The 27,984-nt window shown below is 37.8% G+C and overlaps 1 protein-coding gene across 1 annotated transcript; it reads right to left on the bottom strand.

Moving 5' to 3' along the window:
• Nucleotides 1-10,777: 10,777 nt before the first annotated feature.
• LOC113119156 (palmitoyltransferase ZDHHC18) lies at nucleotides 10,778-27,918 on the bottom strand. The gene is made up of 9 exons (XM_026288401.1): nucleotides 27,302-27,918; nucleotides 26,222-26,382; nucleotides 22,292-22,447; nucleotides 21,014-21,151; nucleotides 20,116-20,167; nucleotides 19,276-19,378; nucleotides 16,988-17,100; nucleotides 16,765-16,861; nucleotides 10,778-13,316 (listed from the first exon to the last, which is right to left on the bottom strand). Exons 1-9 carry the CDS (start codon nucleotides 27,514-27,516, stop codon nucleotides 12,981-12,983), a joined length of 1,371 nt encoding a protein of 456 aa, XP_026144186.1. The 5' UTR covers nucleotides 27,517-27,918; the 3' UTR covers nucleotides 10,778-12,980.
• Between the last annotated feature and the right edge of the window lie 66 nt (nucleotides 27,919-27,984).

The following is a 27,984-nucleotide window of genomic DNA, read 5'->3' on the forward strand; positions in this document are numbered from 1 at the left end:
AAAAATTCTCCCTCAGAGAAATCATTGTATAAACTCCTTCCTTGAAAGTATTCTATCCTTCTAGCACACTGATAAAACTTATGAATTTTGGAAAGTTACGTAAAAGTTTCAGCCTGTTCTTCTATATGTTGTGTGCAGTATAGAAGGTCTTGGATGCTGTATGATGGATAGATAATACAGTCTAGTTTCCATTCTAGTTTCCATCCGTGATAAAGTTGAATGGTTTGTCTCATTCATGTGACTGTTTATCCATAAGTATTATGCATATATATATTTTCAAAGTAAATCACATGGTCAGTGAAAGGTCTGTGTCTTAGTCTATGTGTCCTGTACTTCACTCTGTACAACTTTATGGTACTTTTATTTTATGCAGATTAGATGCAGAGATGTCCAAAGGAAAATACTGCACAGCAGTAAGCGAGAAAGTAAAGTAGTAGCATCTAAACATGAGGAACAGAGACATGATGACTGCGCTGGAAGGTTTTTGTCAGTCCCGTCACACACCACCACAAGCATCTGCTGGAATTCCATCACAACAGAAGCTCTGAAGCCCGAGGTACGAAAATCACAGGGTGTGCATGAGAGCCCAGAGGAAACGCTTAATCTCTTTTCCTGCCTCCCTTTCTTGGGTTTGCAGTTCTGAGAAGAGACGCACACACGTGCCGACCAGGCCTACCATCACAGTTTCCATTCGCATGCTATCTGGGAGCCGGCAACTGAATATTTACAAGGACGGGGAATAGAGAAATGACAGGAAAACCGGAAAGTACCAGAAGTATCAGCCTGCCTTCAGAAAACATTAGAAAGTGACTCCAGTGACGGAATTAGCAGAGCTGTCACTGTGGGCTTAGTTAAATGTAAATGTGCATTTAAAGTCGGCGTATACTCTCAGACACAAATGAATCCATCAATCTAGTCTGTGATTTGAGAAATAGGAGATTGTCAGTCAAGTCACGCGTGCTTATGGAGAAACAATCACATGAATATGACATAGACAAACCATTAAACTTTATCCTGGATGGAAACAATACTGTAGCATCTAGACATCACACAGCATCCAAGATCTATAGAGCTTGCAGTTCAGTTGGGATTGGGAGAGATTTAATAAAAATCATGATCTATTGAACATATCAGAGCATCTCAGGCTTAAAACAATGCTGTAACTTCAAAGTTAAATACTGTGCTTCATTTTACATTGCGACGTAAAAGATTTGTTTTGAGTTTATCGGACGTTGAAAAATGTCCATGAGTACACCATTGATCTGTACCACTTGCTTGCCAAGGTATGTTACTATTGCCTTCCAGACTTGTATTTGGCAGTTTGAGATAAGCCAGGTATGTTCATAGTGATACACCCGTGCCTGTGCGTTCAGCCCAGTTAACTCAAATAACCTTCACAATGTGCACAATCAAAGAAACCCTGAGGAGATTCTGCAATTTAACCTCATTCTGAATTAATTAGCAGTCATAAGTAACTACCACTAATGACAAAGCAAAATCTATCATTATATTAACTTAATTAAATGGTTTTATTGACCATGAAGAAAGATAGCTTTCTCAGAACTCTCTAATTAACTAAGTATACTACACTTGGCATGTACGACAGATTTCCATGCATTTTCCAAACCTGTTTGTCTTGTGTAGAGTCATATGGATACTGGAGCCTGCTGATGCAATGCACTGTGTTGCATCTGACTCTAACGGATTCTGCAGTGGGGCCTCAGTTTTAGTTTTTCTATGCTGTTACACTTTTTGCAATTTGGTCGGAACCTTGCACTTGGATTGATGACTGGAGAGCAACTATACATCATGACTTTCAGTCTTATAGGCAGCAACCGAGGCTCGAGACGTAATTTTAAATTCTGACACCATTTTTGTACACCAAATTGACATTTTGGAAGTTTTGCTCATGCCGTATGCTGAGTAAAACACAACACAATTGACCATCCTCAATCTGATGATCTGTATAAAGACTAACAGTCAAAAACACACACAATAATGCAGCAAGAACTGCAGGCATATTGAAAACGCACCATCTAGAAGTGGCACAGAAGTTTTTTGAAAGTGTGCTGTCAGATCTTTTGTTCCAGCACCTCCATCAACAAACCCATTAATCACAGCTTTTCTGGTCAGCGAAAGAGTCAGAATGAGGCAAACACAGATCATGTAGACCAATCATGTGGTCTTTGTTTGAGTACTTTGTTTGATGTCAATCTCTAAATATGATGGAAAACACCAAATCAGCCCAATAAAAGTAGTCATATGACTCATATGCTGTATTCCAGGTCTTCTGAAGTCATATAATAGCTCACTGGGTGAACATTTAAGCTTCCTAAGCTATATTTTATCAGCACAGCACCTCTCAAAGGGATTTCTTTTTCTCTAGCAAACTCGATAAATGCTTGGCGTTCATACCTCCTGTGTGTCCTGAATTTTTCCCTTTAAGCTTCTGGAACTAACTCGTAACTCATGCAACGAGCCCGTTTTTCACGTTCTCACACTGTTTCGTTAACTTCTGAGCTCTAACCTTTTAAACTCCAGCAACGCCTGTCTCTCGTATACTTTTAACTTAAAATCCTGCACCTTGAGCTTCTGTTGTTTCACTCATAAACCAAGTGTCTTTAAGTGAACTGAAGCTGGAGACACGTAGGGACGATCAGGGGAATTCTTTGCATGAATATTAGGTTCGACTGAAACAATTCCAGTCCATCATATGAAGAGACTGGTCAAACATCATGGAGTCGTGATGGATGTCTTCTCACCTCAGTGTTGTTGAAGAGTTTCACATGATGTCAGAGTAAACAGAAGTGCATCTGGGAGCATATCTGCAGCATTTCCAACAAAGAAAACACAGTGCTGCTCCAAGATAAGATTCTTGGCATATACCAGTCAAGGTCAAAGATAGGTGAAGCAGGTGAAACCTGTCATAAAAAGATGAAAAATGTGGAACAACTGTGAATTTGCTTGGAGTTGACTGATCTTCCAGACATGAAGAGCTGTAGAAGAGTGGCTTTCAAGAGGCCTACAGCAACTCTGAAGGTTGCAGAACCAAAAAGGGCACAGTGTGTGTTGGCGGTGACAGCGTCATGCTTTGGGAATCCTCTTTGTGACAGGAACTGGGAAACTCATCAAGAAGGAGGAATGGATGAAGCTAAGTGTAGAAAAATCCAATAAAAATGTGCAGAATTCCACAGGAGCACTGGGACCTGGAAGATGATTCGTTTTCCAACAGGACAGTGACCCGTGATGCTTTAAAAACATCACGTTAGTGACCTGGAACGGTCCTGTTTAAGTACAGATCACTCAAATTGAGCATCTGTGGAATGAGTTTTGAAAATGCGATTGCAGTTTCCATTCAACTGAATGGAGCTTGAGCAGCTCAGCAGCAAATATTCCAGTAAAGAATGCTTAACGGCGGATCTAGGGAGATGTTGTCCTGGTAAGATTGATGATATCCCAACTTTTTACACTACACTGTTATAAAGTTTTGATAAATAGAATTAATGTCTAACTCAAATTACGGAGTGTCTATTTCAGTGTTGGGGGTAATGCATTACAAGTAACGCAAGTTATGTAATTTTATTACTTTTTTAAGTAACTGGTAAAGTAACATATTACTTTTCAATTTAGAATGAACTATCTGAGTTACTTTTCTCAGTAATAAGCAACGCCAGTTACAAAAAGCATTTGAAAATATTATATAGTATCAATATTTTATTTATAGTTAAATATTTTATAATATAAAGTATATTATAGTAGTAGCCTTTCTATTTAATATATAAATCTGTTTATTTTAAAAGTATATTGCCGAATCTTTTTTTTGAGCTTGCTGTGATTATTAAATCAAAGGTCGCAGGATCATGAAGTACAGTCTGTACAGTCTTAATGCTGCTTTTCACAAACTCTAGCTCTGCATGCGCTGAGAGTTTCACGGGCATTAAGGAAATACTTTTGGGAATGTGCTTGGTTCGATTTATTTGCACATTCGCACAATGTTTTGACATTTCAGAATGGTATGTTACTTTGTTTGTTATTGTCTCTTAGTACTTTTAGATACTCCATTATTTGTAAATGTTTTGTTAGCTTCTAATATACGGTTTAATCCCAATTAAAGCTTTAACACAGCAGAGTACATGATTGCGCTGTAGCATTTTTGTAACAGTAAGAAGCGTTTGCTAATGAGAATTGCTTGCCTCCATAACAACTGGTAAATCCTGGAGTTTTCAAACTAAAATGGGGTCTAATGGGGGCGTAACCTTAACAAAAGTTATTTGTTTTAAAACGAAAATGCACTGGTGTAAACGTAGCCTAAGAGCTACTGCTTTAGAACATTGATTTTGAAACTTGTGAATCCATTAGAATCATAGAAGACAGAATTGTGATTCATATATGAAGAGATTCTTTTGTGCACCCCTAGTTTTGATGGCATGGCAACAACCGCTCTTCTCTAAAGCAGTGCAGCATGGCCTCGTCTCCTTTGTTGCATGCCCCCAGGTTTATGTACATTTCTGGGTTTGTGATGTCAACAACCCAGGAAGTAGCTTGTTGTAGTCCCTACCAGCCTTGTCCCTAACAAAGTAAAGCATAATATATACCCCAATAATGAGATTACATCCAAATTTAGTAATCCTTACGAACATTATTATTATTATTTTTTTTTTTTTTTAAGTGCCCCCTTATTAAGGAATTGTGGTACGACATGACAAAAAAAAAAAAATCTTCAAAATCCAATGTGGACATTGATTTAACTATGTTTGCTTTATTTTATTATTTTTCTCATTGTAAACATAGCACAGAATATATAGGAAATGTATTTATTTTATTGGGAAAATATTATATTTAAAATTACAATTTTCTTTAACATGCCCTAAACTACTGTACCTAACTATAACAGACAAAAAATATTAACACCAAAAAAAAAATTGAAACTCTGATCTGCTGAATATTACATTATTTTCATTTACTACCTCTGTATTTCTTTGTTTTATCTATTTATTCTTATTTCATTTTTTTTTATTTGTCTTCCAATATGATTTCTGTATTCATAATGTCATCCAATGCTGTATTTAATTGTTGATGTTAATTGTTTATACATATAAAAAAATCTGAAAGACAAATCTCTGTTTGCAATTGAACTTTCTGCATTGTAACTTTGCAGATATTGTTTATGCTCAAAAAGCAACATTACACACTAAATAACGTTAAAAAAGAAAAAGAAAAAAGTGTGTAATCAAAATCAACCACCCCTTTAAAACTAAAACTAATACTAATAATAGTAATAGTAATAATAAACTTTTCCTTTTTGGCCAAGTTGTGCAGCCCAGTAGCACATATAAACAATATTAAAATTAATATGTTTAAAATAAAATATTAACTGCAAAAAAAGATGATATATTTGGTCTGTTTACCTGTTTACAAGTCACTTTTGACCTGAGACTTGTTTATATGGAAGCCCGTTCCCGCCACTAAATCAAACAGGAATGAAGTCAGAATTACGAGATGTACAGATTCACAATTGCGTGTCATTTAACCATTAGTCAACAGCAGACTTCAAGTAAATATTTAACATCTTAGGGGTTCTGCTGACAAATATTAGGAAACCCCTGCACCGAGATATTGTCATCTGTAATAAAAAATAATAATAATAAAAACAATAATTCTTTCTTTATCACAAGCATGGCAGTTACTCTAGTTAGTAACATTTTCCAACTATAATGATTCACAGACAAATAGAAGTGTTTTAAAACAGAGTTTAATTTCCACATAATAATCACATTTCCAAAATTCACAGATTTTCACTGTTTTGAGTGAGCGTGGGAAAGGCGAATACTAAGACGGCTGTGACACACACTTTCACACAGTTTGTGTCTCCGCTTTCACAGCAGCCACAGGCAGCCAGACAGGAAGGGCCGTTCACACACCGTCCTGCCCCAGAGAGATCTCCAAACACACCCCAGATACATGTGATGCATGTGACCCTCTGGGGCCAGGACCCGCCCCATACACAAGCAGAACCTTTCCTACCTGATGTGTGCTTACGACCGACACGCTGAACACACCGCCTCCACCTCACCGTCTCAGACACACACGTGCACCTCAAAGACACTTTATCTCACATCAAAAGCACACATTGTTTTTGATCGATTTTTTTGGAGCGTGCTCAGGCATGACTAGAGTAACATGAGCTTTGCCGAGGAGCGTAGAGTGAACTGTGTTGAAAAGCTGTGACCTGGAGCTCTGTCGCCCAGACAAAGGTGCCTCTCATGTGCCCCAGACGTGGGATATCCCTCTCATCTCATACCAGCCAGCCACACAAGCGCAACTCCCCGCCTGGCTGCTCTCCAAACACACATTTATTTTTCTAAAGAGCTCATGAATGCTTCAGAGTTGCTTTTCTCCTCTTCCACTGTCCCCCATCTGATCTGACAGACAGCAGGAGAATTTATGGCATGTGGAGAGAAGGTTGAGATCTTATTGCAGGTCCTTGTTAGCAGTGCTGGGTAGATTACTTACAAACTGTAGTCTGTTACTGATTACAGTTAACATGACAAAAACTGTAGTGTGTTGTAATGTAATCTAGATTACTTTTAGATTACTTTTGACCTGAGACTTGTTGATATGGAAGCCCATTACAACCACTAAATTAAAGAGGTATGAAGTCCAAATTGCGAGATATACAAATTCGCAATTGTGAGAAAAAAAGTTGTGACTTCATATCTCACAATTCTGACTTTATATCTTCCAATTTTGACTTTATAACTCACAATTGCGTGTTATAAAGTCAGAATTGCAAGATATGAACTCCAAGCCTTCCTGCTTGTTTGTTTTTAATATAAAAAGTTCAATATTTGGCAAAAGTAACCAAAAGTGAAATGAATAAGCCTCAGGCTGAAGAATTCAAAAAGCTCAAACAAACCGTTAAGCTGTGCCTCCATTCTGCATTCAGAGAAAAAGATGCAGTTGAAGAGAATTTCAACACTTTCTTCTCAATTACATAACAAAATGATATACAAATTTTTATGCTTAAAGGTACAATTTGTAAGATATTTGCAGTAAAGTATCCAAACACCACTAGGCTTGTGTTATATATTTTGTCCAGCTGATTACTAACAATATGTAATGTAATGTAACCAAACGACCCAAGAAGAGTTTGGGACAAGAGGAGAGAAAGAGCGAGGATCAATATTGGTGTTGCATTTTCTAGATGGAGAGAGCTTCGCGACAAACTTCAACTAGAAAGAGAAGCCGATCTCACTTGTGTTTTACTCGACAGGTGAGTTGATTTGATTCGTATCTTTACAGAAAACGTATACTATTATAACGATCAACAAGATCAGTATTGCAGGGCATACACGCCAAACGCAGGACATCGCGTCTGATCCATAGTCTGATCGCGTCTTTACATAGACTTTATGTAATCTACTCGCGCAAATCGTTGAACTCGCGTTTGGAAATTATGACATCAAACACAACATTTATAAAACTTTACCTCATCCGTTAAATCCATGACTTATCTTTCCGTCTGATTGATGGCCGTCAGTGGTTGGGTAGAAGACAACAAATCCCATAATTCCATGCTCTTTCTTAGCGTCATCAAACCATGCACTTGTTATTGTTTTGGTAGTGCGCCCTCTAGTGGCAGGTCCTACAACCTGTACCTTTAACTAAATATTTAATAATCGCAGGTTTGTGTAATTTCCTAAGTTTGCAGTCCACTCCTTTATTAATTTTGAGGAATACTGAATCTGTTCTTGTGTGAGTGAGATGAGTAAATGCATGTTCACATTACGTCTAGATCTACAGTATCATCATGTCCACACTGCACAGCTCTGCACTTACTCCTGATTTCTCTCAACATGGCAACACAAGAGCTGTCAGTCAATACATGGGGAAACTATTTTTGTGTGTGTGTGAGAAAGTAACTTGAATATGTAAAACGATTTTCATGTAAATGAAAAAGGAATCCATTGCTTTACTCGTTACTTGAAAAAAGAAATCAGATTACTTAACAAGGATTACACACATGTTATCATAACCAATCTGTAACACAAGCCCCCGTTGTTGTTCAAAAGCTAAAAAAAAGTCTTTGTTTATTACAATATACGTGTGTACAGAATTACTGAGACAATGTTTGTTTTAAAACATAACTCCACTGCCTGAAATTAATTTCAGCCTTCTTAAATTGAAATATAATTTTCATATCATGCAGGAGTAGCTATAGGATAAGATTGGGGAGGATACTGATTGAGAGCAATGTGTATTTACTTTTAAATTATACAAGACATAAGTTCAGCATGTGCAGGATGATGGTGATGATGATGCATCTGCCAATGTGTTATCTGATCATTTAGTTATCATAGCATAAAATGTTCAATGAGGGTCTCCCAGAAGGGTCTAATTTGAACTTATTACTCAAAAATAAAAATGGTCATTTTTATTCCACACATCCAAAACATGTGCATGCCCATAAATCCTTTATTAGCAAAAAGACACACAAAAAAAGGTTGATATCTGAAACTTTGACATGATACAGTGGTCATAGATCACTATTTTCCAGAGACACTCTAAACAGCTTCAATTTACCAGTTCTCACAAATGTTGATATTCAGATGAAATGACAACATTATAAAAAGCATATCTGTTCACCAAAAGTGCTGAGATGAGATTCTGTGCCATCTATGGTTGAAAATCTCATTCTGTGTAGTGTGCAGTATGCTAGTGTTTAGTTCTGATCACAGCCAGAGAGGGAACTTTATTATAATCTTTAGCCCAATTAAACACTGACTGCTTGGTGTTGTTTCTTCAAAAATAGTTGCAGTCGCTTAATGCATTTCCATCTTTGATTTAATTTGACTTCAGTCAAATGAAGTGAACAAATTGTGGCTGTCAAACATAAGTGCCTAAAGCAGAGGACCAGCTCGAATCACACTGAATAATCTGCATGCACTAATAAGCACTTGCTGTCTTGACAGCTATTGCTGCTTTCAAGTGGGTACTGATTTTGGTTTTCCTGCTCTACAGTTTCACGTCACAGATGATATAATTGATAAAACAAAAAGTGTTTACAGTGTTGCATCGCTGGCTGTGTGATTATCATGAAGTGGCTCTTCAGAATCTACATGCTTATAAATGCTGCTTATTTCAAACTGAATGCAACATTGATTGAAATGACACTGTTACATCATCACATGACCTCATTACAGTTATGAATCCAATTTTGTGTCGAATTATCTTAACGTCAGGAGGAAAGATCAAATAATGAGTCAGAAGTGTTAAAATCACAGATGTACAGTAATAGCTCCTAGTTTATGTATCACACTGAAACGTTTATCGCATTGCATTCACTATTCTGTCAGATGAAGAGGGTCTTTTGTGTGTAAATCTGTAAACTGTAGACAGAATCAATTCTGGAGAAGCATATCACCACGCTGTCGTGTGAGTTATAGCCTACGTAAAACCACTTTTCCAAACGCAGTATATCAGATCTGTGGGTACACTGGAAAAACATGAAAACGTCTCAGATCAGTTCCAGAAGAAGCTAATAAAACATTTTAATGATTTTAGGAACTATTAGTGGGGAGCTTTTCATTTATTTTCTTATGATATGCAGTGATTTAATGATATAAATAACATTAAATATGTCCTCACTGAGATAAGCAAACAGAGCAACTATAAATAAACATTTCAGTGTGCGATCCAACAGAACAGCGTCCAGGGAACTTGCATGGATCAAACTGTTTTCTTGGCACTCAAGCGTCATCAACCAAATCCAAATCCTCGGGCTGGATTTACGAGATACTAGCGCCATCTAGTGGCACGGAATATCATGTTCAGAAAGAGCACTCCTAAAAGGGATCTGTCACTGGCAAATATTAGAGAAATGTTGCTATATAGAGAGAGAGAAAGAGCGCTGATCATTTATTTCATTTATATTATAACTATATAACTAGAAAACATAAATACAACTAAAAGTTTTGATTTATATCACATTTCAAAAATCTTCTGTCACGTATTCAGTAAGTGCACTTACCTTGATGTGTTGACAAGCACACTAAAGCACATGTGAAGTACTTGATTATAACTTGAACTGCAGTTATTTAATATTATATGTATTGTTAATATTAATGTTAATTACTTTTAAATGTCCTAAATTTCATCTTTACAAATGTATAATTACAAATATATTTAAATTCATGATGTTCTCATAGACATTAAAGTATATTTCAGTTTAGTTTAGTGTATATGCTTGTCAATGCATTTTACAACACACAATATTTCAAAGACAACAGAATTATGAAATGACAGGATGTACTATATGTGGTTAAAAAATGTCTAAAGTTCAGCTAATCGCATTTAACCCTCTGGTGCTCTTCAGTCACTTTAGACAGAAAGAAATTATGTTTAGATTTTTTTCTTTTAATCACAGCTTCATCACAACGGTATGAAAGTAACTTTTATAGCATTTGGTATGTGAACGCAAAAAATAATAATTTGAGGGCATTCAGTTCACACTTAAATGTATTGGTATGGCTATAACCACACAATCAAACCGAGAATGAGAGGTTGAAACCATATCAGACCCAGAAGAATTAAGCTCTGATAAAACATTCCTTTTTATTTTTATTATATTTTTATAGAATTGTAATGTTTTGTGTAACACAATGCTTTCTCTGCGACCAGGTTTGACGATAGTAATAATAATTCAAAAACTGACACTTTCCATTCAACATTTCTGACATTTATAAGGCTCCAGAATGCATGACGAACTCCAGACTGGTCTGTTAGTACTTGGTATTTATTTGTGCAAATGTTGCAGAGGTCTTGAGAAACACAGGATCAGTATCAGCATTCATAAATAACATTCAGTTTGCATATCAAGTCAAAACCTGGATAACAACACGACACCCACATTCCCATCCGAACACAAAGTGTCCATGCATACAGCCGCACATGAGTGCAACGATGAAGGACTAAAACATTAACGTATTGCTGCATTGAGAGTTAGTGCATTAAGACTGTTCCTTTACTAATTACTGATAGACAGCGGTGGGCAGGAATACAACGTGAAGAACAACAGACCTGACCAGGTTTAGAGAGAAACACTCAGATTAACTTTTCAACTAGATCTTCAACACGGTGATCAGGAAACTCGGAGGCTTCATCTCATTCACATTAGCAGGTACTTGTGCACACTATGACCATGTTCAAACACAAAATGTTACAAAATCATGCTCAAGTCCTTTGGGAAAATGAGAAGATTCTTGTTCAACATGATGGATCAGGGCTGCATCATGATGGTGAAATGGTTGATTGTGATTATTTAACTCTAAATGTATTATCACAACTTTATACACATCTTTTATTTGAGCAGAATATCTCAGAGATGTTTTCAGCTCAAAAGTGCTTTTTCCGTAATGTAGAGAAAGCGTGTGTGAATGGTTGCCTAGTTGGGAAGATTAGTGTTGCTCATCATTTTCAATTGAAAGTAGTTTCGGAAAGTAGCTAAAGTCTGTCCAAAAAGCTGCTAGATTTGTCGCTAGTAGCTGCATTTCCATTACCCTTTAAATTGCACAAACTGAAACTGCAAATTGAAAATAAGCTCAATGGAAGCACGTCAGACTCCCATGTATCACAAAAAGGTCCTATGCTCGCATGAGGTGGTTTTTCAGGAAATTCAAAAAGGAATATTTCGCAAAACTCCAATGGAAGGTTTTTCACATTTACAGGTCACATGGGCGTACGTAAAAGTCACATGATCATTCTTTGATGTACTATAACTTCCAAGAAGCACCTCATATGTGGCCACTCTCAAGTATAAAGGGCTTTCCTAGCCATTAATGCTTGAATAACCCTTAATTACACTGTGGCACGTTACGTCTATCACAGCCATAGAAGCTGAGCATGGCCGCTTAAGTCAGTGCCCGTGTTTATACCAGCCGTACCACAGCATGTTTCAGAAGCATCCCAGAAGAGGCTCGGGTATACGATGCTTCGCTAAAGATAACGCCTCTGTCTCCTTCTAAAAATAATGGCTAGTACGGTGGGGATGATATACATAAACCTATCAACATCCAACAGCATGACTTATCGCAAGAGAAAAAAATTGTGTTTAGGTCACTTAACACTGGTTAATGGAAATAGTTTTCTATCAACATTTATCAAATGTCGCAAAAGATTTGTCCAAATCTGTAATAGAAATGCATCGTGAATTAAAAACAAAACAAAAAAACAAGCTTATCGCTTAGCTGGCGACACTGATTAAGTAAACCACTGGTCAGAAAAAGTATCAATTCATGAAAGGAGCTATGATTGCGGGGGATTTAAACTCTTGACATCTGGCAACCGCAACAATAAAACTGAGAGGTTTTGAGGACAAATTACCAGTGGGCAAATATCACAGAAAACCATGATGGTGATTATAATACAATTCATCGTGAAGCCCTATGACGGATGAAGAATGATTGTGAGCTATATTCTCCAGGCATGCTCTTATTTTTGCATAAAGATGTTTGGTTCTTTGTTTACTGAAGCCTTACCAATGCCTCCCCAATGAGACCTAAAAGGGCAGAGAAAAGCATCCCAGAGTTCATGTCCACATCAAGGACGACAGTGTTGTTGTTCCATTAGTGATGTTCTGATGAAGCACATTTTGGATTTCACTGTTAAGATTTGCAATTGCTCTGCTTTTCACTCTTGAGACCTTTGTGCTTGTTTATATGGAAACACTTTTCCAGTTTCCCAGTCATCGATCTGTTAACAGAAGTCCATACTCATATTTGTTCTCCAGGTTGCAGATTTGATGGTGTTCCTCAACAGAAGAATAATACAGTCGGCAGTTTCATAAAGCTGGAGATCTTTCTGGTACTATCATACCTGTTTGTTTGAAGTCACAACCAAAGCCAAAGTCTGATGAAGACAAATTCAAATGATCCAGGAAATGCATTACCATGCACCATCACAGGACGTTGCAGGTCCGATGCTCAGCGCAGAGAACTGAATTTTGGGTCTCTGTTCTTGGAGTCTTTCCGTCTTGAACTGTGGCTGTGATAAGGTCTTGGCGAGGAGTTGGAGGTCTTGTGCGTGTGATGAGTGGTCTGTTTTGCCTTGGATCTGTGGTGGGAGTGATGTTTGTGAGGGGTGTTGGTCGACTGGCGTCCTCCAGTGGTTTTGGGAGGGTGGGGTTCAGGTGACGGGACGATCTCTGGAAGAGTCTCCAAGACGGCCGGCATGGCTTGAGGTTTGGCCTGCGGACAGGAGCTTGTGAGGAGAGGAGATCGAGAGGCCGTTTCCAGCAGACCTTTGGTTCCCTGTGTGCACTGTGGAGGATGACAGGAAAGATGGATGGAGGGTTATGATGGTGATCAAGAACCAGGGATAAGGGAATGGGTGTGACAAAGACAAAAAAAGAAGTAGATTTGTTGTTAGAAAGAGTGGAAGTAAAATATTTTGAGGTGGTTTAAAAGGAAAAGCTAATATACAGTAGCTAAGCAGTAATGCTTGAGCCAACCAGATATCAGCATCACTGATGACTCATGCAGATGATTCATCTTCTGCTATACTGAACTAAATATGAACAACTGAGTCATATTGAAGTGCTTGTATAAATTCTGCTAGGAGAGAACAATGGAAATTTACAGAAGCAAGATTATAAGATTAGACAAAATACCATCTTAAAGGGTATTTCACTGAAAAATTTCAATTATATGGTTATGTATTCATCCTTGTGTTGTTTAAAACGTATATTATCTCCCATACAATAAAGGAGATGTTTAGCAGTAAATGTGCTGCAAATAAAACATTCAAACTTGGCCCCTCCTCATTGGTGGAACACCATAAGAAGCCACGCCCCTCTTGCTGACATCATCAGTGTTGCCAGATGGCATTTTTGGGTTTGATTGTGTGGGTCAAAATTGGTTTGGGTGGGTAAAAAAAAAATGGGCTAGTTTGAAAACAGTTTGTTATATTTTAATGTTTACATTTTATAGGAAAGTAACAAATTTGCCTATAGAAGGCAGATGTGATGATTCATGAGTGATGGGTTTTTAACACAATAAGGAGTCAGATTTAAAAATGTGTTGCTGTGTTTTAAAGTGATTGTTATGTAAAAGTTCATACATTTAAGTTGTAGCTACAGTAAAAAGTGAAAGAGCTGAATATAATGGGGTGGGATTTTCTTGAAGTGTGCAGGTTTTAAAGAGATTGTGTGCTTAAATTAATTTAGCCAATCTGGCAACACTAGACATCATATCAGTTGCCAGAACACATACAACCCAACCGACTCAAGACTTCCTGTGGAAAGATAAGTGATGATTTAACTTGTTTCCCAAATATTGTGTTTATCATGCATAATAATTCTTTCTTTTTTTTACATATATGAATGAACACACACTGGCTGCAATTTGCAAGCAATTTTAGCCATCTTCAGGCTTGTTTACTTGTGTCAAGACAGAGGAAATTATTGGAGCTCTCCAAACTTTGAAATAACCAGAATATGATTTACATCAGTCTATTTACTGACTGTTCTCATATGACAATGTGTCATTAAAGATGCATATTGTAATAAATAAAGAATCAATATGATCTGAAGCACTTCAAAAAATAAAAAGACAAATAAAAAATAGAGCGAATAAGACTGAATAATGTAATTGTTTTTTTCTGGTTCCTCTCACAGAGCTATGGCATGGCGTCAAAATTTATATCATATTTATAGATCATTCTGACTTACTGAATTTTTTTATGATAATTTTACAGGAACAAGGACTGTAAAAGCTTGAACATGCATCCATTGTATGGAAAACAAAGAGCTTGGACATTCTGCTTAACATCTCCTTTTGTTATCCACACAAGGATTTGCAACAACATGAGGGCATAAAAATGACTTATGTTTGGATGAATTTCCCTTTTAGATTCTGGTCCATGGCATGATACTACAGCTTGTCTAGTAGTACCACACTGACTAAATGAAAGTCAAAACATTTATACACAAACGAAACATGAAATAGTGGTAAGTGGTCAGACTGGGAGGAGGAGGAGCAGTGCTGATCGTGTGCTGATGCTGTAAAACATCAGCCGTCGAGCATCAGCACTATTAGCTCTAGCAGCAGCATGCAGACCGAAAGCATGTGGAGCCAATGTGACACCACCTACAGGAATATATCAGTGTGCCCCAAACACCGGCCTGAGTCTTACCAACCTCCCCACAATCCCCTACTTCTGCCAACTGAACCATCAGCCGGCACAAGACAGGGCGAAATCCAGGCAATCTTTCTCCTAAATACACATGCACACACACACACACATATAGAGGACAAGGGTTAATGCGCTAAGACCGATAAGTGTGAAATGCATCAGAGCATGCCAGGAAAACATACACAACTGTGAGTAAACAAACAACTGGATACCTACATAACAAATATGCATGCAGGACAAGAATTCTGTGGTTTAGTTTGAAAAATATTTATTTAACATTGAAATGCATTTTTAATATTTACAAGCAGAAATATGTTCAAAAAGTACAAAATGTCAGGAATGTTCCTAATTTCAAATTTGAGCCCATGCATTTATAACACATAAAACCCCATAGGGACATTTCCAGGTCACATGCAAACCATTTCACAATATATGCACATGCACACAGACACAAACACACATCAAGTACTGGATCCCTACACTGCTGTGCAGAGATGCATTAGCACCTTATTAACTTTACCTGCATTTTTTTCTGTAACTCAAACAGATATTTTTCCATAGTTTAATAGAAGTGATATTTACCATAGCTATTTATTTTGGACTTCACAGAACAGGATGACATGGACTTTTGCGTAAAGTTACAACCAAAGAAATGCACATAAACACTAGAGCTTTTAGCTATTGGTTTGTTTGTTCACTGATGAGAGGCACTTTTGTTTTGGTGATATAAACCAGAAAGATCAAGGCACATTCACATTGATAAACAGCCACAAGAAAATTCAAAAACTAAAAACAAACATGTTGCTTGTTTCTTTGAACCAAACAACCCAAATTATACAAACAAACAAACAGCTTGAGTTGTTTTTACATGCTCAAAACAAACAACTTTAATAAATTAATGAAAAATAAACAACATTTGTGAGAGGTGTTTGCTTATACTCAGATGTTTTTCAAGAGCACCACTGTGCATCATAATCTCAAGTCTTTGAACCATCGTTTGAACCATCGAAGAGCTTAAAAAAAGAAACACCATCACCTGAAACTACAGCGTCTTTCCTGCTCACAAACTGTGAATTCTACCTAGTGTCACAGGAAGCCAAAAGTTTCATTTCCTTTTTTTGTAATAAGATGCTGCACAATTGTGCAATGTAACTGCTACACCCATTGCTCTATAAACCATAAACACTCTAACCCACTATCTACAAGGGAGCCAATCCATAGAGAATGAGTCCGTTAACAATTATTTCCCTTTCAAACTCTGAGTAAACAACACAAATCTCATCTATAGAAGTGACTTTAACCAGCTGTAACAGCTCTCCTCAACACCAAACAGATCTGAGACAGCCGCACTTGGCTGTAGCCCAGCAAGCTGAACGCTGTCGGACATCTAAATGAAGGGTGCGACCCATGCCAAAACGCATCAAACAATGCAGCAATAAGAACAAATGCTGGCTTTGGATCAGACACAGGAAGTCAGGCTGTCGAGTGGCTCTGAATGGAGATGGCAGGTTGCTGTAGGGTTACGACCGGGGGTGGAGGAGGAGGAGGTCGGCCTGAGGTGACTGCTCGTCCTACCATGTTTTTGTCGTTTTTAGCAGCTGGGAGCTGGATTTCCACAGGACTGGTCTGGACGGAGTCATCGGAGGGCACAAAGCCTCGCCTGTCAATCAAACTGACAAGACGAGAGGAGTCAAATGAATTACATCAAAGCCACAGTGATAAACAGAGGCTACATATTGTGGATCCTGTTTTTACTGGCACACTGGAGACCATATACACTCATCTACACGCGTCTCACCTGGGAGGCATGGGTCCACAGAGCACAGAACAGCAGTTTTTGATAATGCTGTTGTAACTGTAAGGATTTCCAACATCCTCACCTCCACTTTTCCCTGACCAGGAGCCTTTAATCTGTAATAAATACACATACAATCCATGAAATATCTAGGCCTACATAATAATAAAAAAAAATATATATATATATTTGTATGCATTTTCTATTTGGTTTCATTGTGAGTATTTGCAGCATGTTTCTGTAATTAGTTATGGTTATGAGTATTTGCGGCATGTTTCTGTATTTGGTTTCATTGTGAGTATTTGCAGCATGTTTTTGTATTTGGTTTCATTGTGAGTATTTGCGGCATGTTTCTGTATTTGGTTTCATTGTGAGTATTTGCGGCATGTTTCTGTATTTGGTTTCACTGTGAGTATTTGCAGCATGTTTCTGTATTTGGTTTCATTGTGAGTATTTGCAGCATGTTTCTGTATTTGGTTTCATTGTGAGTATTTCCAGCATGTTTCTGTATTCAGTTATGTTGTGAGTATTTGCAGCATGTTTCTGTATTTGGTTTCACTGTTAGTATTTGCGGCATGTTTCTGTATTTGGTTTCACTGTGAGTATTTGCAGCATGTTTCTGTATTTGGTTTCATTGTGAGTATTTGCAGCATGTTTCTGTATTCAGTTATGTTGTGAGTATTTGCGGCATGTTTCTGTATTTGGTTTCATTGTGAGTATTTGTGGCATGTTTCTGTATTTGGTTTCATTGTGAGTATTTGTGGCATGTTTCTGTATTTGGTTTCATTGTGAGTATTTGCAGCATGTTTCTGTATTTGGTTTCATTGTGAGTATTTCCAGCATGTTTCTGTATTCAGTTATGTTGTGAGTATTTGCAGCATGTTTCTGTATTTGGTTTCACTGTTAGTATTTGCGGCATGTTTCTGTATTTGGTTTCACTGTGAGTATTTGCAGCATGTTTCTGTATTTGGTTTCATTGTGAGTATTTGCAGCATGTTTCTGTATTCAGTTATGTTGTGAGTATTTGCGGCATGTTTCTGTATTTGGTTTCATTGTGAGTATTTGTGGCATGTTTCTGTATTTGGTTTCATTGTGAGTATTTGCGGCATGTTTCTGTATTGGTTTCATTGTGAGTACTTGCGGCATGTTTCTGTATTGGTTTCATTGTGAGTATTTGTAGCATGTTTCTGTATTTGGTTTCATTGTGAGTATTTGCGGCATGTTTCTGTATTGGTTTCATTGTGAGTATTTGTGGCATGTTTATGTATTTGGTTTCATTGTGAGTATTTGCAGCATGTTTCTGTATTTGGTTTCATTGTGAGTATTTGTGGCATGTTTATGTATTTGGTTTCATTGTGAGTATTTGTAGCATGTTTCTGTATTTGGTTTCATTGTGAGTATTTGCAGCATGTTTCTGTATTCAGTTATGTTGTGAGTATTTGCGGCATGCTTATGTATTTGGTTTCATTGTGAGTATTTGCGGCATGCTTATGTATTTGGTTTCATTGTGAGTATTTGCAGCATGTTTCTGTATTTGGTTTCATTGTGAGTATTTGCAGCATGTTTCTGTATTTGGTTTCATTGTGAGTATTTGTGGCATGTTTCTGTATTCAGTTATGTTGTGAGTATTTGCGGCATGTTTATGTATTTGGTTTCATTGTGAGTATTTGCAGCATGTTTCTGTATTTGGTTTCATTGTGAGTATTTGTGGCATGTTTCTGTATTTGGTTTCATTGTGAGTATTTGTGGCATGTTTCTGTATTTGGTTTCATTGTGAGTATTTGTGGCATGTTTCTGTATTCAGTTATGTTGTGAGTATTTGCGGCATGTTTATGTATTTGGTTTCATTGTGAGTATTTGCAGCATGTTTCTGTATTTGGTTTCATTGTGAGTATTTGTGGCATGTTTCTGTATTCAGTTATGTTGTGAGTATTTGCGGCATGTTTATGTATTTGGTTTCATTGTGAGTATTTGCAGCATGTTTCTGTATTCAGTTATGTTGTGAGTATTTGCAGCATGTTTCTGTATTTGGTTTCATTGTGAGTATTTGCGGCATGTTTCTGTATTTGGTTTCATTGTGAGTATTTGCGGCATGTTTCTGTATTTGGTTTCATTGTGAGTATTTGGAGATCAATCTGTATTTATTTACCATTATGGGGTCAGCTGTGGCCTAATGGTTGGGTCGCAAGTTCGCAACTTATAAATTATCTTAAATTTAGCCTAAATAGTTGAGTGTATTAAAGGCAAAAACAACTTGTACACTACTTAAGTTATGAAAGGAAAACACTTACATCCTCATTGGTAGTAAGATTTGCAGCTACCAGGTATGTATGGAAGCCTGAGAGGCCCAAAATGGACCAAACTGAAAAGAAGCAAACCACTAGCTCAAGAGCAGTGAAGAAAGTAAAGGAAAACTTCAGAATTTGCACCAATAATGAATATTAATAGCACACAGTGCAGGAATATTCTGGGCTAAATATAACTCTATCATCAGAATCTTTTTGACTGGTCCCTTGGTTTGTAAAAACATTGCACTTATAATGAAAGTGCACCAAACTGTTGAGCCCTGGATATGAAACGCAGAGGAAAAAAACAGATATCATGGCCATGGATTAGGAATTCATTCCCTTGTTTTAGTTAAATCATGGCAACACTTTAACTAAACTAAAGGGAATAAAATATGGTCATGATTTAACTAAAACAAAAGAAAAAATACAAATGTGGCCATAATATCTATTTCCCCCACATGTCATGTGTGGTACTCCATACAGAAGTGTTCAGAGCAGAAATGTGACATTTTGGGTAGCTGGAACAATTGCATTAAGAGGCACTCAAATATGTATTGTAAAAACCATGCTGACTATACTTGCTATATCATACGATCACAAATACTGTATTTTACGTTGTTGTTTTTTTCCAGTATGACTTGCCCCATAGATTAACATTGTAAGCACATTGCTACAAACCTAATTTTCCTTTGTTTTTATAAACTGAGGCACAAGTTGACATTATTTTCTGTCATTTCTTGTTCATTGAACATCACTTGTATTTAACCCAGCACATTCCTTTACGGCAATAACAGACTCTTTGTAAGTTAAACATCTGAAATCACACAACGAATGAAAGGATATCTGGCAGGACTCTCTTGGAGAGCAATAACCAACCCATTTCCTCCTCGTGACCCTATAAAAGAGAGCATTAGTCACTAAAAGCTTTTATCAGATCTTAAGTCATTTAGGTCCAGTAAGAGATTCACATGGCATCTGTGCTTGCCTTTATAAGATCAGCATAGTGCAAACAAACCAACTCTATGATGGGAACACTACCAGTCTATTATCTGGACAAATCTTACTAAATTAAATAGCTTATGCTTAAAAAACGGAAATTAGTTTTGTTTAAATTGTTCCAATTCGGAACAATGGAACATTATAATGTTACATTTAAAAACCAACAACTCCTTCAGTGCTGTTCAAACGCATCCCATGATGCACCTCATGAAGTACATGTATTATAAGTTACACTATTATTCAAAAGTTTTTGGTTGCTACAATTTGTACGGTAATATTGTGAAATATTATTACAATTTAAAATAACTGTTTGCTATTACAATACATAGTAAAATGTAATTTATTTCTGTGATGAGAGCTGTATTTTCAGTATCATTACTCCAGTCTTCAATGTCACATTATACAGAAATCAGTATAATCTGCTGATTTACTGCTCAAGAAATAGATTTTATTATTATTTTTTATTATTAGCATTTTAAGGAAAAGCATGATTTATTAGAATTTTTTTTAGGATACTTTGATGACCAAAGTTTAAAAGAACAGCATTTATTTGGAACACAAATCTTTGTGTAACATTATAAACACTTCTAAAGTCCCTTTTTAGAAAGGCAAGAGCTACTCTGGTTACTCAACTGGAGAGTGGCACGACCTCACTGAACGAACACACCACTCAGAGATGTATGTATTTGTTTGAGCTCACAGAAACAGGAAGTGTAGTCAAGGAAAATGAAATGACACATACTCAGAGCCAGGTGTGTGGTTGCACAAGCGAAGATGAAGGTCGTGAGGAAAGACAGCGAGACGATGAAGGCGTAGAAGAAGCGATAGTTTCGTTTTCCCACACAGTTGCCGACCCAGGGGCAGTGATGATCGAAGCGCTCTGTCAAACACACACACACACACACACACACACACACACACACACACACACACACACACACGCTTGTGAATTAAACAGGCTGCTGGCTTAGGAACAAGTGTGAACTTCAGATATCAAACTGCTTCATCAACCTAACGCTATAAATAACACCACTAAATCTGAGAAGGATAACATCCTACATGCATTCACAAGCAGAAGAGTGTGAAAACTGCACATAATAAACACTCTGGCAATTCATATTGAATGTTAGGAGTAGAGTATAGTCACATAGTTAAATCTTCGGAGCAGTGTTTGCCTGAACAAAAACAGGAGCAACTGTGAAGCAAAAAAAATGTACATTCTTCATAGAGGAATTGATTTTTAACTAAATAACAAGCAGTTAAAGACAGAGCTACTGTGAGCTCCAGTCTTGTTAATCAATGCTACATGCATTTACTGAAACCAACCGATTTAAATTTGATTGTGTCGTTTGCAATGCTTCATGGGACTCTACTGCTTTTCCTCAATAAGGTTGTAAAACCACACGGTTCTGAACCTTTTTTGTATTTTCAGACACTCAAAGCATGTGGTTTTGCTAACACTTCAGATTAGGGAACACATTCACTATTAACTAGTAGCTGATAAGCTCCTCTAGATGATGGGCTCATGTTGCTTTCACAAATGTGCATTACAGAGACTCAAACTCAGAGCAGATGTAGAGCTGAGTTTATTACTGTGAGACGCAGTTCAGCTCTTCTCTTGCAGCACATACATTGAATTAAACTACAGCTTTTGCAGTTTGATCATCCCACTAAGCCATATCGCACTTCCGGTTTTTATTTCAAGTAATACTGCAGCTCCAGCATGCATCACTGGACGCACACACACTGCGATGTTGCTCCAGTTATGTCTGACCCAGTGATATCTCCGGCACATCAAACAACGTTAATGCACTTAGACTGGTGAACTGATGTGAACTGATAATGCATACCTGGAGAGCAGTGTAAGCAGCTTTAGAAGCAGATGCATGAATTTAAAATGTTTACTTATAACCTCTAGTATGAGCAATAGTGATAATGAATCTTGCATTAGCTATCTCCACTAATAGTTATCATTAAAAGCATGCGAGCACTGCTGTAGACTTCTGGAGGCTCATCTCACCCACACAGTTGTCACACAGGCTGCAGTGGGAGGTGCGCGGCGGACGGAAGATCTTGCAGGTGAAGCAGTACTTGAGTTTAACCACCTGCTGGTTGATGACGACCTCCTTGGTGCGCGGCGGGGGGCGGTAAGACGAGGACGAGCCCGTCGGGTTGTCTGCCAGAGAGGAAAACACATTAAAGGCTCTTTAGAGTTTGCTCGAAACAACTGAAACACTTCCTGTCTTTTGAAATTAGGTGAACACTAGAAAAACAAAACCACTGGCACAAGGGAGAACTGTTTTACGCTTGAAGGAAATCAATTTAGTGTAATAATTAGAGCAAAGCGTTGTTTAAAGGTGCTGCAGTGCTTTCACCACTTCACATGAAAAAAGATCCATTAATAATATGCTACATTAAAAGCATTAAGCAACGAGGCAATCAGAAAACTTTATCTCATGAAAAAAACGATTCGTCTAATGTTGGATTTGTGGTTGTTTAAGTCACACAGAGGAAAAGAATCTGTTAAATAAATGCACACCACTGTATGAGGTTTCATACAGACTCAACTAATTTTAAACTCACTTCTTGTAATCTTTCGCTATCATGATGCAAACAGCTGTGTTCCAGTTCATCAAAGCAGAGACACACGCACCTATACTAAATTTATTCTAACGTCGATTATAACGATGGCAACAGATGTGAGTAAAGGTGATCGCCTCTACAAACAGTAAAGCACACTAATAGTTCAGAGATTTATAGACTGTTCACATGAAATAAGTTTTTGCATTCAACTGCTGATTTTTCCATTGTGCTTCTATGTAAACATGTTGCATCTTCTGCAGTCATCACTCAAAATAATGCATGACTCTATTATCTGTATAGCATGTGTGTAAGACTCTAATACAATTATGAAGTAATAATTTTATGACAAATAAATATTTCAGTGAGTAAAACTGGCTGTGTCTATAGTAGGCTGTTATGGACTGCACAGCATTTGTATATTATTTTTAAATATTTTTTTAATGATTATTATTTTAAATTATTGTCCCTGGATCAGTACGATACTCTTGTAATAAAGTAGCGGTGGTAGCAGACATATTTTGAGTATCAGTTCTGGTTGAAAAGAAGCGATCTAATCCTGTTTACATGAAATAAGCTGCTCCCGAGCCGGTTTAAGCTTATGACAGCAGCTCCGGGATGAGCTTCGAAGAACCAAACGATCCAAGATCACGCCAAATCCTCAACAATCAAATCCAGCTAACTGAGTTAGCGACGTACGAAGAACGGGCCCCTGGGCAGCATTCAAGCGTAGCCCCACAAAAAGGACAATATATGGTGAACTTAACGTCAGGAGCAAGCAGTGTTAAAACTAATCAAAGTACTTCAGACTGCGAATACTTGTGACATGCACACAATTGTCCGTTTCTACAGACCAACTGCCCCCTAGTGGTTGGGAGCATTTTAGTTGTGTTGTGGCTTAATTTTGTTGTGTTATGAGCTTATGTTCGCTTTTTAATTGCATTGTGTTGTGCATTAGGGCTGCAAAATTCAATCAAAATTAAAGCGCAAAGGCAATAAAGTCGCAATCAGACAGAACCTGTATATCTATAATGAAATGCTAACCGACATAGCCTTTATCGCTGCTTAGAATACAAAGAAATATTGTGTGCCTTAATTATTCTGCTTAAGAAGTCACATCATTTCACAGAAGGATTTATTTCAAACACACGACTGATGTTATGAAGTGAGTTTGGAGTAAAAAACATGCTATTAATAGGGATGCACGATAAAGATCTGCTGATATTTAATGTGCATCTTGTCAGTAAAGCCGGTTCTGTAATCAGAAGTAAATCTCTACATGTGTGTGATTTCACATGGAGCACATTCACTACACAGAGCCGTTGTTCACCGACAAGCTGCGCCAAACCACGATCATGTTTTGCGCAGCTTGTCAGTGAACAACGGCTCGGTGTAGTAAATGCTGCTCAATCTGAAAGCAGGTGATGGAGATTTACTACTAATCACAGAACCGGCTTTACTGACTAACTGTGCATGACAATCGCGATTAATCGTGCATCCCTATTGGGCCACCGTATCAAATGCTCTCAAAAACAAACTTTACTTAATATCTGCCACTTGGATATAAATTCTGATTTTAAATTTCGACTTGCAACAGATATACCGCAAATAGCAAACTTGCAACATTCATCACAGATATAAAACATGACAACTACACGCAAACTAAGCCTTTATTCCAGAAGCAGCCTGCAGTGAAGGTCAGAGGAGGACAAGTAAGCCAGAGGGCTATGAATTCGTCTTAAAACAGAAAAATAAAATAAAATGCTGTCACAGAAAAAGAGACACGTCATGCACTTCTCCATTTCCCAGTTCCTCACAAACACATCAGTCTGAACCACTTGAGCGGATCAGAAATTCGACGATGATGATTATTTTTATTATTGTTCAAACTAATAACTGCAGCTCTCTGACTGGCAGATTATATTCCTGTTTGGAGGACATCTGAGATAATGGATGAGTCTGCACCGCAATCATGTGACCTCGTTCAGAGAGAAACATACTTCTCACTGCAACCACCAGACGTGAATGTGCTACTACTGAGCAGGTGAAGATCTCAGTTTGAGTTCTGAGGAGTGTGTGTTCATGACAGTCGTCCTCTGTAATTAGGACAGGATGTCCTCTTATTTATCATAGAGAAGAAGAGATGGCAGCACGTCCACTCGTCCAGGCCAGTGCAAAGGCTTATTTGGCATTCGGCTTTCTCTGTTAGAAGCCAAATTCCCAAATCAAACCAGCTCAGGCACTTCTCTCAAACAAGGTTATTATTTACTTTTATGCATTTAGCATACACTTTTATCCAAAGTGACTTACAGCAGATGAAAAGGGCCAACAATATCCATGATCTGCTTTCCAAATCACGGTCACTTTAGCAAAAAAATTGCAACAGCAAATCTGAGTGTTAAAAGTTTAACAAACTAGAATCCATGCAGTCAGTGATTTACTTCACAGGAACTTCCAGATCGTAGGGACTGCTATTGAGACGACTATATTTTGTCAACAGAATTTCATTACACAAAGGTAAGTGTGAGTGCAAATTTACAACATTTTGTAAAAGATAAAAACTTGTGGAAACTTTGGCAAACTTTTGCATACAAAAAGGTTGACCGTCTGTTGTTAATAGTTATGTGATATATGAAGCTCACACAGAAAGTCACTCTCAAACCAAGCAGCTTCCAGACGGTCAACGATGCAAATCCACGGGACCGACGTGAACCCGATGCAAAATTAGCATTAGGAAGTCTTTCGTGTAAAACTCTTAATCCAAACGGATACTTTGCACCATGCAAAATTTTTATAAGGTCTTATGCTAAATATGCAACAAACGACACCAAGTCAACAGTCCAAGACGTGCATCTAGTGCATGTTTACAAACGCATAATATAAATAACAATTCAATATTATATTTTCATTTATTTGTCAGCCAATGTTATTTCTGTTCATACACTGTAAAAACTAAACAAAAAAAGCTGTTTCAACAAAGCGTTTGTGCTGTTTTAAAACTTTGTTCAACTTGAAAATATTTAGTTTTTTTTAACAGTGTAGTCGATTTACTTTTTTTTTTTTTTTTTGGTTTTAAAATTGAAAATTTGGAATAACATGATTCTCTTTCTATATCTGTATGCATGAATATGGAGGACCTTAATGCATTTGCCGAAATGTAGCAGCGACAGAACACACTGCACTGAGCCCTCCATCCCATAATGCATTGCCTTATGACTTGACCTTACATATCCATAGAGACGAATGAAGCAGCAGCATCACACATCACATTTAGTCAAACCTAGACTAAAAATGCTAATCAATCCGGTGTGTTTCTGTAGATGATAACTGATAGCAGTGCTGTAGTAATCCTGAGACGAGTGCTCCTCACCGATCTGCTTCTCGACGTCTGCCGCCTCCTCTGGTGTGGCCCGGGGCAGAATCCCCGGATCCGTGAAGCTGGTCTGGAGGAGAGAGACCATCACAAACACAAACAGGACCCCTCCGATGGCCGGGATGCAGCCGGTGAGGTTCTGCACCAGGTACGGGCAGCTGGAACCACACAACACCTCCGTCAGCAAAACACCATAACATACAGATCTGAGCGTTAGAATCCAACACAGTTTCTACTTAATGTGCTGCATCCACAGGGAAGAGCTGTACAATACGGTGATTAACGCCGCAATTAAATGAGCCACGTTTAAGTAACCATACATTGTTAATTAAGTCCCTAAAAGTGACCTCAACACAAATGATGTCCTGAGAGAGACTACAGTCACTGTGTGAAGCAGCTAGTGTTTATATCACAGTTATTATTCTTGCCTACTGAGTATTTAGTTAATATTATTATTATAATAATGAAGGTACTGCATACAGATAACATTGAAATTAGCTATGCTAGGGTTGTCACAATAGAAACCTGTTTATCTTGTTGTTGCAGTTCAATATTATCTTCATTATGTAGTTTATGCTTGACTTAAAAATGAAAACCCTTTCATTTCTATTTCATTATTTCCTTTTCGTTCTACAGTGAACACAAAATCTGATTTCTTGACGAATGTTAGATTAGATTACATAACTTGTATTGACATGATAACATTGCTCACATTAAAAAAAAAAGCAATACATTATTCATCATGCACTCATCTTCCTTTATTCTTCTTTTTCACCTTTTAAAATGTCAAAGTCAAAAGTAATTTAAAAATGATCTGAAAGTATAATGCATCACATTACACTTAACATTTGTGTAATGCACTCTTTCCAGATCAAGAGATCTTTAACAGTATCTAGCTTGAATTAACAAATACGTCCAAATCCATTGGCATTTTGAAGCAGGTGTTTTATTATTATTATTATTATTATTATTATTATTATTATTATTATTATAGTTTAAACCCTGAGCTGCACAGTCGGTGACTCGTCTAATGTGTTTCAGACAGTGCTCGTGTTCTCCAGAGAACAGCACACTTACTCGAATATGAAGAAGAGTCCGCTGGTGAGCAGGATGAGCGCCAGTGTGAGCGGCAGCACGCCGCTTTGACGCGCCGCGATGATGCGTCCCTCGCAGCAGAAGCGGTTTTTCCCGGGAAACACCTCCCATTTCCTCCGGAGTCGTCTGGACGTGTGATCGGGCGGAGGCGTCGCGAGCGCCTGGGGATCTATCTGCTGATATTCTCGGTTTTTCATCCTTCCCGGCGATCAGCGTCGGTCAAACATCAGCTGCTGCGCGGAGAGATGTCGCGCGATGGCGTCATGCTTTATTAGAGAACAGACCGCAGTCCGATCGGCGCGCGACGTAACGCGACGTCACAGACGCGTCCTCGCTGCAAGCTTCAGGAAAGCGGCGGCTTTGCTGTGGTCCCTCGGTGTAATAAAAACCTTGGTGTAATAAATGACGGACGCAGAGCGAGCATCAGTGTTTACATGAAGAGCGCAATGAATGATGATCCGCGCGCAGATGATGCTCGCACACAGGATGTGACGTAACAGTCCTCAGATGCTCTTCACATGACAGCAGCTGCCCAATATCTCTCATGGCATAATCTGTTGAAAGCTTCTCATGGATTAACCATCAATGGTGTTTAGAGTCATCCTGGCATATCTATCTATCTATCCATCTATCCATCTATCTATCTATCTATCTATCTATCTATC

This window comes from Carassius auratus, chromosome 19 (genome assembly GCF_003368295.1).
Source record: "Carassius auratus strain Wakin chromosome 19, ASM336829v1, whole genome shotgun sequence".
In the NCBI taxonomy this organism is placed as follows: Eukaryota; Metazoa; Chordata; class Actinopteri; order Cypriniformes; family Cyprinidae; genus Carassius; species Carassius auratus.